General features: G+C 44.1%; 1 protein-coding gene and 1 pseudogene across 2 annotated transcripts in view; one reads left to right on the forward strand and one right to left on the reverse strand.

Moving 5' to 3' along the window:
- Nucleotides 1–97: 97 nt before the first annotated feature.
- The window catches only part of RHOA (ras homolog family member A), a 52,276-nt gene continuing 38,733 nt past the window's right edge, over nucleotides 98–13,640 (reverse strand). The window contains exons 3-7 of one of the 2 annotated variants that reach the window (XM_059939637.1): nucleotides 12,724–12,808; nucleotides 11,024–11,181; nucleotides 6,634–6,754; nucleotides 2,597–2,727; nucleotides 98–1,357 (exon numbers count right to left, since the gene is read on the reverse strand). In XM_059939637.1, coding sequence (XP_059795620.1) covers nucleotides 1,184–1,357; nucleotides 2,597–2,727; nucleotides 6,634–6,754; nucleotides 11,024–11,179 — 582 coding nt within the window. In that variant the 5' untranslated portion in view covers nucleotides 11,180–11,181; nucleotides 12,724–12,808 and the 3' untranslated portion in view covers nucleotides 98–1,183. The remainder of the gene's footprint in view (nucleotides 1,358–2,596; nucleotides 2,728–6,633; nucleotides 6,755–11,023; nucleotides 11,182–12,723; nucleotides 12,809–13,640) is intronic. The other variant, XM_059939636.1, reaches the window with a different exon arrangement.
- LOC132374132 (NADH dehydrogenase [ubiquinone] 1 beta subcomplex subunit 8, mitochondrial-like) lies at nucleotides 12,124–12,557 on the forward strand (annotated as a pseudogene).

Genomic DNA, 13,640 nt, shown 5'->3' on the forward strand with positions numbered 1-13,640 from the left:
TTGCCCCCTGAAGGAACCTTCCAAGGTGAGCTAGGCAGAATTCATCCTCCATTCCCAGCCCTGGAGAGAGCCAACACAAACACCAGGATACAGGAAGTTTAGAAAACTGCCTTTATTCTATTAGTAGTTGGAAAAATTAACTGGTACAGAAAAAAAGTTTAGTCAGCTGGAGAGGACAGAGAAACTGTGGGCCATCCAAGAGAACTGGTGGCTCCTCTGGGAGGGAACCTGGATACAGTGAGAAAAAAGAGCACTGTGAACTAGAGCCAGACCCTGCCGTCCAGGTGAGACAGGTTATGCCACCTTCTGAAGTATCTAAGTGCCTCAGGCATAAAACCAAATTCCTATTTACTTAGCCCAGCTCTGGGGAAGGGGGTACTGGAATATGTGGGGCCGAAAAGGGGAGACATGGCCATCTTTTTTCAGAGAAACTGACAAAACGGGAATTTAAAAAATGAATTTTCCATCTGACTTTATTTTCAAATACACTTTCTTTTTTTTAAAAAAACCAATACACTTTCTGTGAGGATGACAAATATCAGTATTAGGAAATCCAATTATACAAAAAATACTACATCTAGTCTGGGGTAGATATATTTATTTTTGGTAACATACATTAAGCGGCACTAATTACACAGTAACTATAAGGTAACTAACATGAAACCACAGAACTGTAACTTTGCCACAGCTGCGTGAACTTGGGCCTTTCTGGCTGAGCACATTTTCAAAAAACTGGATTGCCACCCAGAGCTATGCCAATGAAATCTGTTAAAATGAGTAAAGCTCTGAAGTGGTGACTCACCAGAGTACCTTGGCAGCTGAAAGATGAGAGGCGGACATGTTAGTTATAAAGTAGTTACAGCCTAATTCACAAAAGTTACCAACTGTTTCTCTTTCTAGAAAGAAGCAAGAAGTTAGGAAATCCCTTGAATTAGCGCCTAGTGTGTCAGGTGGGAGTGCAGAGGAGGGCTGTTAGAGCAGTGTCAGAAGGACCCTGGTGGGTCAGGTGGGTTGGACATCATTAATAATCATGGTTGGCTTCTAAATACTGGTAGCAAGATGACTTCTGATTTGTAATCTTAGGTAAATTATAGATAAATGAAAAAGGCCAGTAATCATACACTAAGATTAATAAACAGCACTTCAAAATTAACCGCATGAGGGCCGTGCTTGCAGCAGGGTTTCACAAGACAAGGCACCCAGATTTTTTCTTCCCACGTCTGGCTTGCAGAGCAGCTCTCGTGGCCATTTCAAAAACCTCCCTCACTCCATCTTTGGTCTTTGCTGAACACTCCATGTACCCAAAAGCACCAATCCTGTTTGCCATATCTCTGCCTTCTTCCGGTTTTACTGGCTCCTAGCAAAGAGAAGAGAGCACTTTTAGTTAACAGCGTTACATACATATAGTAAGTAGGTGTAGAATATTCAAATTCAGCTAAAAGACTGCTTTTAAAAAGCTGCCGAACTCCCAGATTTGAGTTCTGTCTTACGACACTCATATGGGGTGACCCCCACCTCCAATATATAAAAAATCCCTGTCAAACACGCTCTTCTCTGGGAAGTAGAGAGAAAAGGAGAGGCCAGAGAAGCCCTAGAGGGTTGAGGGAATCAAGGGCAAATTACTCAAGCTGTTGATCCAGGGTAAGCCCTTGGGTCTTCCTGTAGTTAGCTTCACAGAGGATTGAATGCTCAGGGAAGGAAATAGATCCTGACCTTCACATTCAGACAGAGAAACCTCAGGAGGAGAACCCCCGCAAAAGACCTCAAGGCACTCCTGCAGTGGGGAAGTCCTATCATTGGGCCATCTGGCTTCTCAGAAGCCAAGATGTCACCTCCACCATCACTTTTAAACTTTTTTTTTTTTTTTAATTTTATTATTATTAATTTATTTTTGGCTGTGTTGGGTCTTCGTTTCTGTGCGAGGGCTTTCTCTAGTTGTGGCAAGCGGGGGCCACTCTTCATCGCGGTGCGCGGGCCTCTCACTATCGTGGCCTCTCTTGTTGTGGAGCACAGGCTCCAGATGCGCAGGCTCAGTAGTTGTGGCTCACGGGCCTAGTTGCTCCGCGGCATGTGGGATCTTCCCAGACCAGGGCTCGAACCCGTGTCCCCTGCACTGGCAGGCAGATTCTCAACCACTGCGCCACCAGGGAAGCCCCCACCATCACTTTTATAAAGGCATTAGGGCTCTCTGTTTGGACTCCCTGCCATCAGGATTTCCTGATCCTTCAGTTGCCACCAATTTATCTTTAGCCTCACATATACGAAAGTAATAACTGGAGAGGGCAATCAAGAGCCTGATAAAGTTCCTGAATCTGAAGCACTGACTACTGCTGTGATGGTCCTTTCTCAGGCAGGCAATCTTCGGGGCACAGCACTACCTCACAAGAGAGGTTCCATCTTACAGGACTAGGGAGTTTTAGGGACCCCCTCTGTGCAGGCCCGAGTCAGTGAGGGCCAGATGGACAGAGAGAGGCTTCTGGGACTTTCTCTGAAACAGCCTGGCCTTTGAGGGTTTCTGCTGGGTTCCCTGAACCTCGAACCCAGGCCCCGAGTTTAAGAATGCTACAGGAAGACAGAGCCCTGCCCTAGACCATACCTGCTTCATCTTGGCTAGCTCCCGCCTTGTGTGCTCATCATTTCGAAGATCCTTCTTGTTCCCAACCAGGATGATGGGCACGTTGGGACAGAAATGCTTGACTTCTGGAGTCCATTTTTCTGGGATGTTTTCTGAAAGAAGCAAAATGCACATAATTTGGGGATACATACAATTCTATCTTGAAGAATCTCCAAAAACCCTAGTTAAATTGCAAAAAAACTTCTTGAGAAATATGCCGGACATTTAATGGAATTTCACTAGTTTCAAAACCATGAAAAAGGTAAAATCTAACCCCCCTTCTCTTAAGCACAGAATCACCAGCTTTTCTCAGTCCCACCAAGGAGCTCAGCTCCTCTGGAGGTGGCACCAGGTAAAGGCTCTGGAGGAGCAAAGGATGACTCCACAATGGTGCCACCTGCCCCAAGAAGGAAGGCTCCCCACCAGCCATCCATGTCACTGCTGGCAGATGATTCTGACCACAGCTTACAGAAGGAGTCCCCATTCTGGGGCTATAGCTGGCTCAGGGTTCACATGTTTTCTCTACACCTTACTCATGGGCCCTCAGCATGACCTACCCTTGGGTTACTGGTATTTCAAATGGCTTGAGTGGCTTTTGAAAATGAGTAATAACCAGCTGTAGCTTCTTGCCAATACTGTAGTAATTTAGAAAGGTTCTACGTACACCATGGTGGACAAGTGCCCTGGGTTCAACCTCACACACCCACCACCTTGAGCATCTCAGTGTCAGGGATGACACTATAAAATGGGGTAACAGTAATACCTTACATGAGGCTATTTTGAGTCAATGCGTACAGAATACTTAGTATGATGATCATTCAAATGGTACTGATTGTAATATAACACTATATTTTAGGAGTAAACTGTTCACTCTCTGACTTCAAGACCAAAAGGCAGGAGTTAGAATATAAAAGATGCTCTGCCTTCTGGCTAGAAGGTACAGAAGCTACATGAATAAGGTCAGGAAAACTCATAATTCAACGCTCCACTCTTCAGCACATAAGACAGACACTTGTCTGCTTCCTTCCTCCTTTGCTATAGCGGCTAGAGTCAATCACTAATGTGACAACTTAAAACTCAAAGCCTTATTCTAGAACAAAGGGGTTCCCAGAGAAGTGCAGAGCAATAAAGAGACAAGGGCCAGCATATCTAACAGTGAAGCCAAACAGCCTCAGTACTGAATCTTGCTCTTATCTCTGCACCCTGTGGTCAGTTTTCAGTTCAGGTGCAACAGTGATCACTTTAAAGAGAAGGTGAGATCACATCACTCCTTTGTTCAAACCATCCAAGAGCTCCCATCTCACTCATGATGAAAGGAGAGGTCCACACCATTAACCACATGGCTCTGCAACCCTCGCTCCACTCCCTCTGCTACAGCTACACTGGACTCCTTCCTTCTGCCTGGGAAACTCTTTTGTTGGCTATCTGTGTTGGCCTCCCTCACCTACTTCAGGTCTCTGCTCAGAGGTTTCCTTTTCAGTGAGGTTGCTGACCATCCTATGGTCATCTTCTAAAACAGCATACTACCACGGCCTATTCCATATCCACCTCTATGAATGTTATTTGTAACATTTCTTGCTATCAGATTTACTGTGGTTTTTGCTCTTCTGTCTCCCTTCATCTAGAATATAGGTTCCATAAGCAGGCGCTCAATAATTATTTGCTGAATATATAAAATTATTACTCCAAAAGTCCCCCCCACCCCCTGGAATTCAGGACATATAAACTGAAAAGAATTGCCTCTGTCTTATCTTCACTTTTCATAAATGATTTTAAAACTTAATTTTTTACTTTTTAATTCAGTGATGGCAATCGCCTATGACTGCTCCCACCTCCAAAGTAATCTGATAGCAGGACACATCACTTTACATGGATTTACACCGGGGTGCTTTAGGGGCCATTGGGAATTCCATAAAGCCAGAGAAAAGGAATCCTTATCTAGATCAAGCAAATGAAATTTTGCCCAGAGTCTACTTTTATACGTGAAGTTTTACTGCAACAGAGCCAAGCTCTGTTGTGCTACAACAGCAGAGTTGAGTAGTTGCGGCAAAGTTCAGGAGGTGCAACAGAGAACACATGGCCAACAAAGCCTAAAATATTTACTACTTGGCCTTTTACATAAGTTTGTTGACCCCAGGCCTCAACTAGAATCTAGACTCTAGACCAACTGCCAGTGAGACAGCAGAGGTTCCAAAAAGTAAACTACTGTCACAGGGTTGGCCAGCAACAGGGCTGAAACCTGCACACCAACATTCTGATTGCTGATCAAACTTGTTATCCTACACCTAGACTCAGGGCCATGGTCTAACATCCAACCAGGTAAAAACGAAGTCCAGCATTAGGTTCACATTAGCTTTTCAGTTTCTTGATACAGACGTTTGAGTTCCCAAGACACATTTTACTGGGGCAAACTACCGGTGGACTTCTCTCCTACTCCCTAGCCAAGATAAGAGAACTTTTAAAAGGCCCTTGGCAAAACCAAGCTAATTCAGTCAGCTCAGCAAAGGGGCGCTACCTACCTATCATACTACTGTGGTGACCAGCAGTCTCTCTAGGTATGTTTGTATTTCAGAGAGGGAGATCAATCTCTCTTTGCCTCTTTACTTTCTACCTCTGCTCTCCTCCCTAGGACCTGCCCTCTGGGGGAGAGGATAGCAAAAAACAAGTCATAGTAAACAAACAGAGGTCAAAAGCTGCAGACTTCCTTCGAGACCAGCAGACACAGTCTTAAAAGAAAATGTGAGACTGAAGAAGAGTAACTTTTTTGCTCTGAAGGTACTTTTGTCCCTAAAGGATTATACCTTGGATGAGGTGGCAAAGGGCACACAATCCTCCTCATTCCTATAGGATTTAGGCTAAGTCCATGATGTGTGTGTCTGAGGGGAAGGTGTCACATGGCTCCATTTTCTCTCTAAAGCTCAGCCTCTAGGGGCTTCTAACAGTCCCTCCAAAGGAAGGCAGATTAATTTGAAAACCAAAACTAGAACACAACTGTTAAAAACGAACCAAAGTGAAACAATAGCAGAGAGCACCCACTCTGTCTCAGTTTTGGGAGATATTGCACAGGGGGCTCAATCTCAGCTTGGCTCCTTGGGCTGCATGACCTTGAGCAAGTGGTTCAAAGTCTCAGAGCACCTCCCCCAGTACTGTCATTAAAGTGAGTACAAGCATGACACAGAAAGGGTCACTCTAACCCTAACTCCCCAGCAACAGCCCAGGCCACCAGCAGGTCCTCAACAGTCATCTGTGTTAATGATAATCTCCTTGGCCCACATGCTGCCCTGTAAAAACAGCACTGCAGCACCAAGCAAGACATTTCGTCATCTTCAGTACAAACCGAAAGCACGTTCTGTTTCAGGCCTTGCTGCCTTGTTTTGCAAAGTGTGAGGTCAGCATCATTCCCTCTTTTTTTGAAGGAAAGCACACGTGGCCAATGGAGCTAGTGGAATGGTCAGGTTCAAGTCTCTATTAGCTAAGACGCTTTATAAAACGGCTAAATAGGGCTTAAAAACATTACCAGGAATCACCAAGTCATCAGTCGGTCTAGATTTTGGGAAGCAGCAGGCTCAATATCAAGTACTGAAAAAAGGTGTGGACACCCAAAAAAAACCTTCCCCAAATCTTAGTCCAAAAAATAGCTTTGGGGAATGCCCTGGTGGTCCAGTGGTTAGGACTCCACGCTTTCACTGCTGAGGGCGCGGGTTCAATGCCCTGGTCGGGGCAAGCTGTGCAGTGCAGCACCACCCCCCCCCCAACCAAAAAAGGACAAAAAATAGCTTTGTATTCGGAACCCACCTACTTTACAAGGTGGACATGGCAGTCATGGGAGACCTAGGCTGAAAAGGGACTCAGGGCTCAGGCTCTACAGTCCCAAAGCTCTAGGACTCTGGCCACTGATGATTCTTTCTCTGAAACTCATGTCTGCTTTTCAGTCACTTGATGCCCAGAAAGGACCTGAGAAACCAAAGGTCGGCCAGGCACACAGGCAGTGACAAACATCAGGCTGCAGGGCTACTCACCTAAACTATCAGGGCTGTCAATGGAGAAACACATCAGTATAACATCAGTATCCGGGTAGGAGAGAGGCCTCAAGCGATCATAATCTTCCTGCCCAGCTGTGTCCCACAAAGCCAACTCTACCTATGATAGGAAAAATAAACATAAGAGTACAGGTTAATCCCACCACTTACTTTCAGAAGAAGTGACACTTAACACAGTACCTTCAAATGATAGACTGTCCAAAATAGTAAAATACAGGAGTGTTCACTTTTATTAGAATCAAGCCTGAAGATGGGAAGGGGTATTTAAATTATTTTAGGTTGAAATTTCTCAAAATTGCAAATTTTATAAACAGATGCTAGAATTGAATAAAGTACCTAATTCAAAATGTCAAGTCAAAAATAACTTTGTAGGGACTTCTCTGGTGGCACAGTGGTTAAGAATCCACCTGCCAATGCAGGGGGACACAGGTTCGATCCCTGGTCTGGGAAGATCCCACATGCCGTGGAGCAGCTGAGCCCATGTGCTGCAACTACTGAGCCTGCGCACTAGAGCCCGTGAGCCACAACTACTGAAGCCTGCGTGCCTAGAGCCCGTGCTCTGCAACGAGAAGCCCGCGCACCGCAACGAAGAGTAGCGCCCGCTCGACACAACTAGAGAAAGCCCGTGCACAGCAACGAAGACCCAATGCAACCAAATAAACAAACAAACAAAAAACTCTGTAGCTTATAAGTACTTAATTACAAATAGCATTCTACATAGGAAAGAAAGTGAATGAACAAGAGGGGAAATCAACTGTAAACAACATTCTACTAGGTATACAAGGCAAGAGAGGGAAAAACCAGAACAAGTAACTTTTCCTAATACACTCTCACTCAACCATTTCCTTACTTTGTCTCATCATTCTGCTCCAATGTGGAAACGTGGAAACAAGACTGTATTTGAGTTGATTGGTAAGAAAAGACACCATCCTGGGTGTTAGGCAAGGTCTGAGCTGACAAGAAAGGCCTATGGCTCTGCCTTTACTGCTCAAAAAAATGTCTGAATGGCTGAATGAAAGCATCACATAGGTAGGAGGGTACTCCTTTCACACCTGGGAACCTACTCACTTTCCAGTGGTAGGAGGGCAAACTGATGTCTGGGCTCTGGACATAGCCCCGCTTCCACATTGTCCAGCACTGCAGTCAGCCCTGTCACTTCTTCTTACAGTCACAGTGGATTTTTAACACCCTTTGCTCAGGAGCCCTTTGGGGCCCAAGGAGTTCTCCCTCCAATGCCTAGGACAGCCTTCTATTCCTAACATCTTCAGAGCCCATATTTCAGAGTTTCTAAATATTATTCCTACCTTAAAGTTGATGGCTAATTATCTCTTCCACCTTGAACCTCTGCCCCAGGATGAGTCACTCACAACTTCCACATGTCCCATTGCGCCTCTGTCACGCACACATACCATCAGCTTGGTATAGGAATCTGTGACATACTGATGCCCAATCCTCACAGCTGGTCTGATCTCAGGATGGTACAGTGCATTCAATCTCTGCCAAATCCCACTCCTCTGGCTCCTCCACACCTCATGGGTATTCAGTCAGACACAACAGCCAACTCTGATTGTCTCCTGATAAATGATTTCAGGGTGTCAGGACTGTCTCATGTCAGAATGGGCCTTTCTATTTTTGGTAGGCCTATTTCTTGGACCATGATCACCTAGAATTTTGGATGGTTCCCTAGGCTCTGTTAGTGCATACTTTTATGAGAACATTTGCAGGAGGCGCCCTCTCCCATCCTGGGGCTACCGACTTGCTCTAAGGTAGGTAGCTAGACTGTGATACCCTCTTCCAGATCAAGTACCTTTCTTTCAGGGTTTCTCTCCCTGGGTGAAGGGCTCCTCTATTTTGCCAGCGTCAGGCATGTTCAAGGTTGGCAGAGCAAGAAAGATATTCATAGACCATTCCTCAAGGTTTATAAGTCAAAGTTCCTAATTTTCCTTTTCTTTTTTTAAATTAATTAATTAATTTATTTATGGCTGTGTTGGGTCTTCGTTTCTGTGCGAGGGCTTTCTCTAGTTGTGGCAAGTGGGGGCCACTCTTCATCACGGTGTGCAGGCCTCTCACTATCGCGGCCTCTCTTGTTGCGGAGCACAGGCTCCAGACGCGCAGGCTCAGTAATTGTGGCTCACGGGCCCAGTTGCTCCGCGGCATGTGGGATCTTCCCAGACCAGGGCTCGAACCCGTGTCTCCTGCACTGGCAGGCAGATTCTCAACCACTGCGCCACCAGGGAAGCCCCTAAATTTCCTCTTTAAAATATATTTATTTATTTATTTATTTGGCTGCACCAGGTCTCAAGGTTTATAAATCCCTAAATTTCTTTTTATTTCTTAAAAAGTTATTTATTCGTTTGTTTATTTGGCTGTGCTGGGTCTTAGTCGTGGCACGCGGATTCTTTGTTGCCACGTGCAAGATCTTCGTTGGGGCACGTAGGATCTTTTAGTTGCGGCACGTAGGATCTTTTAGTTGCGGCACGTAGGATCTTTTAGTTGTGGCATGCGGGATCTAGTTCCCTGACTAGGGATCCAACCTGGGCCCCCTGCACTGGGAGCGTGGAGTCTTAACCACTGGACCACCAAGGAAGTCCCAAAGTCCCTAAATTTCTTAAAGGTAAGATCCTGGTCATTCCAAGACACCAAGGCACAGATGATGTTTCAAAGACAACAGAAGAGTCATTACTACCCCCAAAACATATATACTGCCACAGGTGGAAAAGACTCTCCCAACTGATGGTCACAGACACATAGCAACCAACAGCTGTCATTCTCTGAATGAGAAGATAAAACCAGCAATATACATTCAAGTAGGCTTTTGAGAAATGTGCTATGAAAATACCAACCTAATCCTGTTTTCCTCAAGCCACTGGGTCTTTCTGTGTATGATGCATGGCAATCTAAATTAGATGAGAGGGCTGTTATGTGACAGCAGGCCCAAAGATCTCAACACATTTTCACCCAGCTTGTCACAATTGGGCCCTGTCTCTACACAAAACCAATCTTCCTATCAGGCCCACAGAAACCCTGTATCATCATGCAGAGAACTGACTGAAAGTTGAATTGGCAACACTGTACTGATGGGCCACCTGCAGGGAAGGACCCAGACAAAGTTCTGTTACGCTGGAATTCATATGTTTTTTTCATCCATTCTTGACAAGAAGGGTGCCTTGGGGTTCCTAATGGCATGAGAGCAATCGTTGTGGCCCACACGGTAACTGGATAAACTATAAAAGACGGTTCTGAGTACGCTCTTGTTCAGCCCAACTTGTCAAGTGCTTTGGTGCTTCCAAATGCCTTCAGTGACTTCATAGACCCCCGATGTCAGCCGTAAAATAGCTTAAACCACTTTACAAATGAAAGTGGCTCAAAGATTAGGCAGCTTACTCATGGCAATAGAAGTATCAAGATACCCTATGAGGGACCCTAGAATTCTAAGCAGCTGGCCTAATGTGCTTTCCATGCACAGTCCCACAAAATGAGGCTAGGTAATACTGGGACAGAAAGGGACAGCAGGTAAAGCAAGAATATGAGAAGGAAGAAAGGAGACAGAATTGTGGAAGCCAATAAATTAGGTGCTAGCAGCATGAGACATGTGACTGAATGCCTTAAGAGGACTGAGTGTGTTGGAAAAGAGCCCCTTGTTCTAGTTTTCTTTTCAGCTAACCCATCTGCAATGAGAATTTCATTCCTCTTCAAAAGATGTATAGGAATCTGGATAAAATATTATTTTGACAACAAAAGGGAGCAGAAGAGGAAAAAAAAATCTAATTCCAGAAGAGCTTTGCTCCAGTCTTGCTGGTGGGCTTTCAGGGCAGACAGGAGGAAACACTGTCCTCACCACCAGTGACAGGTAATTGAAGCAAATGTAGCAGCCTGTTTATGTTAAAGTAAAAAAAACATTAAAAAAATTAAATGTGCCGATGTTGTTTAAATGTCACACTGCTGGTGGTATAGATCAGTACAACCCTTTAGAAGCATAATCAATAAGGACCCGTTGACCTAGTAATCTCAAACTTCAGCACTTAATGAAATACTATGACAGAAAAAAAAGTCCATCCATACAAAGAGGTTCATTTTAGTATGATCCATTTGGCAACAAACTAAATTTCAAATATAAATAAAGCTGGAAAGAACACATGTTCTAAGGCTTCCCCATGTGAAATACATATGAATGTGGACAAAGTCTAGATGGTAAGTTAAAAATGAACAAAACTGAGCTAAAAGGCAGGATGAGAATGGATTTCTCATTCTAACATTTTTGTTATTGTTATATTGCGTACTGAAGAGACAAAAAGGCCTAATTCTCTCCAGGCTCTATGAATAGCCTAACATGCAAAACAGTACCAGTTGTTATGAAAAGTATACTCACCTGCTTTCCGTCCACTTCAATATCTGCCACATAGTTCTCAAACACCGTAGGTACATACACCTCTGGGAACTGGTCCTTGCTAAAGACAATGAGCAAGCAAGTCTTGCCACAGGCTCCATCTCCAACAATCACCAGTTTCTTCCGGATGGCAGCCATTGCTGAAACATAAAAGTGTTGTCTAGAATGCACAAGAAGCTGTAATAGCTTCAGTCTATAGCACACACTTTTCTGACCATGGAGCACATGCTTCTAGTAGCACACCAAAATATAAAATGCTAGTACACCTTTCCATTTGGCACCAAAAAGTCATACCAAAAACCCATAACCAACATTATACTTAATGGTGAACATATTGAAAGCTTTCCCCCAAGATCAGGAACAAGACAAGAAAACCCACTCTTGCCACTTCTAAGGAGGTTCTAGAAATTAGTCAAAAGACAACATAAAAGACATCCAGATTGGAAAAGAAGAAGTAAAATTATCTTAATTTGCAGATGACATAATCTTATATATGGGAAATCCTAAGGAATCCACTAAAAAACTATTAGAACTAATAAATTCAGCAAGGTTGCAGGGTACAAGATCAACATACAAAAATCAATTGTATTTCTATTCCCTAGCAATGAACAAACTGAAAATGAAATTAAGAAAACAATTTCACTTGCAATAGCATCGAAAAGAACAAGATAAGAATAAATTTAACAAAAGAAGTACAAAACATACTCTTGAAAACTTAAAAAAACAATGTTGAGAGAAATTAAAGATCTAAATAAATGGAAAGACATTCATGTTTATGGACTAAAAGACAATATTGTTAAATGGCAATATCCTCCAAATTAATCTACAGATTCAACACAATCCCTATCAAAATCCCAGCTGGCTTCTTTGCAGAAATTGAACTGATCAGAAAATGCACATGGAAATTCAATGGACCCAGAATGGCCAAAACAATCATAAAAATGAAGAGCAAAGTTGCAGGACTTACACTTCCTGATTTCAAAACTTACTATAAAGGTACAGGGATCAAGACAGTGTTGCACTGTCATAAAGACAGACATATAGGTCTTTGTGCATGTGCGGGGTGAAACAGGAAGGTGAAGATGGCAGCAGCCAGGGCGGGGGTCCTGGGAGTCCGATGGCTGCAAAGGGCAGCCCGAAACGTGGTGCCAATGGGTGCACGGACAGGTATGGTTACTACCTGAAGCTCCCTGACCACTCACAGCAGGAGAGGGATCCATGGTATGACTGGGACGACCCAGACCTGCGGTTGAACTGGGGTGAACCGATGCACTGGGACCTAGACATGTATATCAGGAACCGTGTAGACATGTCCCCCACTCCTGTTTCTTGGAATCTTATGTGTAAGCACCTCTTCAGCTTCGTGGCCTTCATGCTGTTCATGTTTTGGGTAAGGGAGACTTACCCCACCTACCAGCCTGTGGGGCCAAAGCAGTATCCTTACAACAATCTGTATCTGGAACGAGGTGGCAATCCCAACAAAGAACCTAAGTCGGTGTTTCACTATGAGATCTGAGGAGGCTTCATGGGCTTTGTGCCCCCTAGCTGACTCCTTTAATCCTAGAGATTTTACCTTAATGAAATCCCTAATAAAACTTAGTGCTGTGGTTAAAAAAAAAAAAAAAAAAAAGACATGTATAGATCAATAGAGTAGAAGTGAGAATCCAGAAATAATCCCTCACCTTAGGGTCAAACAATTTTCAACGAGGATGCCAAGACAATCCAACAGAGGAAAAACAGCCTTTTCAACAAATGGTGCTGAGACAACTGAATAGATATATACAAAAGAAGAAAATTAGAACTCTACCTCACATCATATACAGAATTAACTCAAGATGGATTACAGACCCAACTCTAAGAGCTAAAACCACAAGAGACATTTTTTAATTAACCAGCAACAACAACAAAAAACACAGTAGGGCTTCCCTGGTGGTGCAGTGGTTAAGAACCTGCCTGCCAATGCAGGGTACATGGGTTCAAGCCCTGGTCCGGGAAGATCCCACATGCTGCAGAGCAAGTAAGCCCATGTGCCACAACTACTGAGCCTGCACTCTAGAGCCCGCGAGCCACAACTACTGAGCCGGCGTGCCACAACTACTGAAGCCCGCGCGCCTAGAGCCCACCTGTGCTCTGCAGCAAAGGGAAGCCACCGCAATGAGAAGCCCAGGCACCACAACGAAGAGTAGCCCCGCTCACCTCAACTAGAGAAAGCCCGCGTGCAGCAAGACCCAACGCAGACAAAAAAAAAGAAAGAAAAAAAACACAGTAAAATATACATAAAATCTACCACTTAAACAAATCTTAATAACTTTGGTGGCATTACTTACATTCAACACTGTTGTGCAACCATCACCACCATCCATTTCCAGAACTTTTTTCACCTTCCAAAACCTAAGGTCTATATTCATTAAACAATAACTCCCCATTTCCCCTACCTCCCCTCTGGCAACCACCATTCTACTTTCTGCCTCTATGAATTTTACTACTCTAGCTACCTCTTGTAAGTGGAATCATACAGTATTTGTCCTCTTGTGACTGGCTTATTTCACTAAGCATAATGTCTTCGAGGTTTCTTCACTTTGTAGCATGTGTAAGAATT

This window comes from Balaenoptera ricei, chromosome 11 (genome assembly GCF_028023285.1).
Source record: "Balaenoptera ricei isolate mBalRic1 chromosome 11, mBalRic1.hap2, whole genome shotgun sequence".
NCBI classification, from domain to species: domain Eukaryota; kingdom Metazoa; phylum Chordata; class Mammalia; order Artiodactyla; family Balaenopteridae; genus Balaenoptera; species Balaenoptera ricei.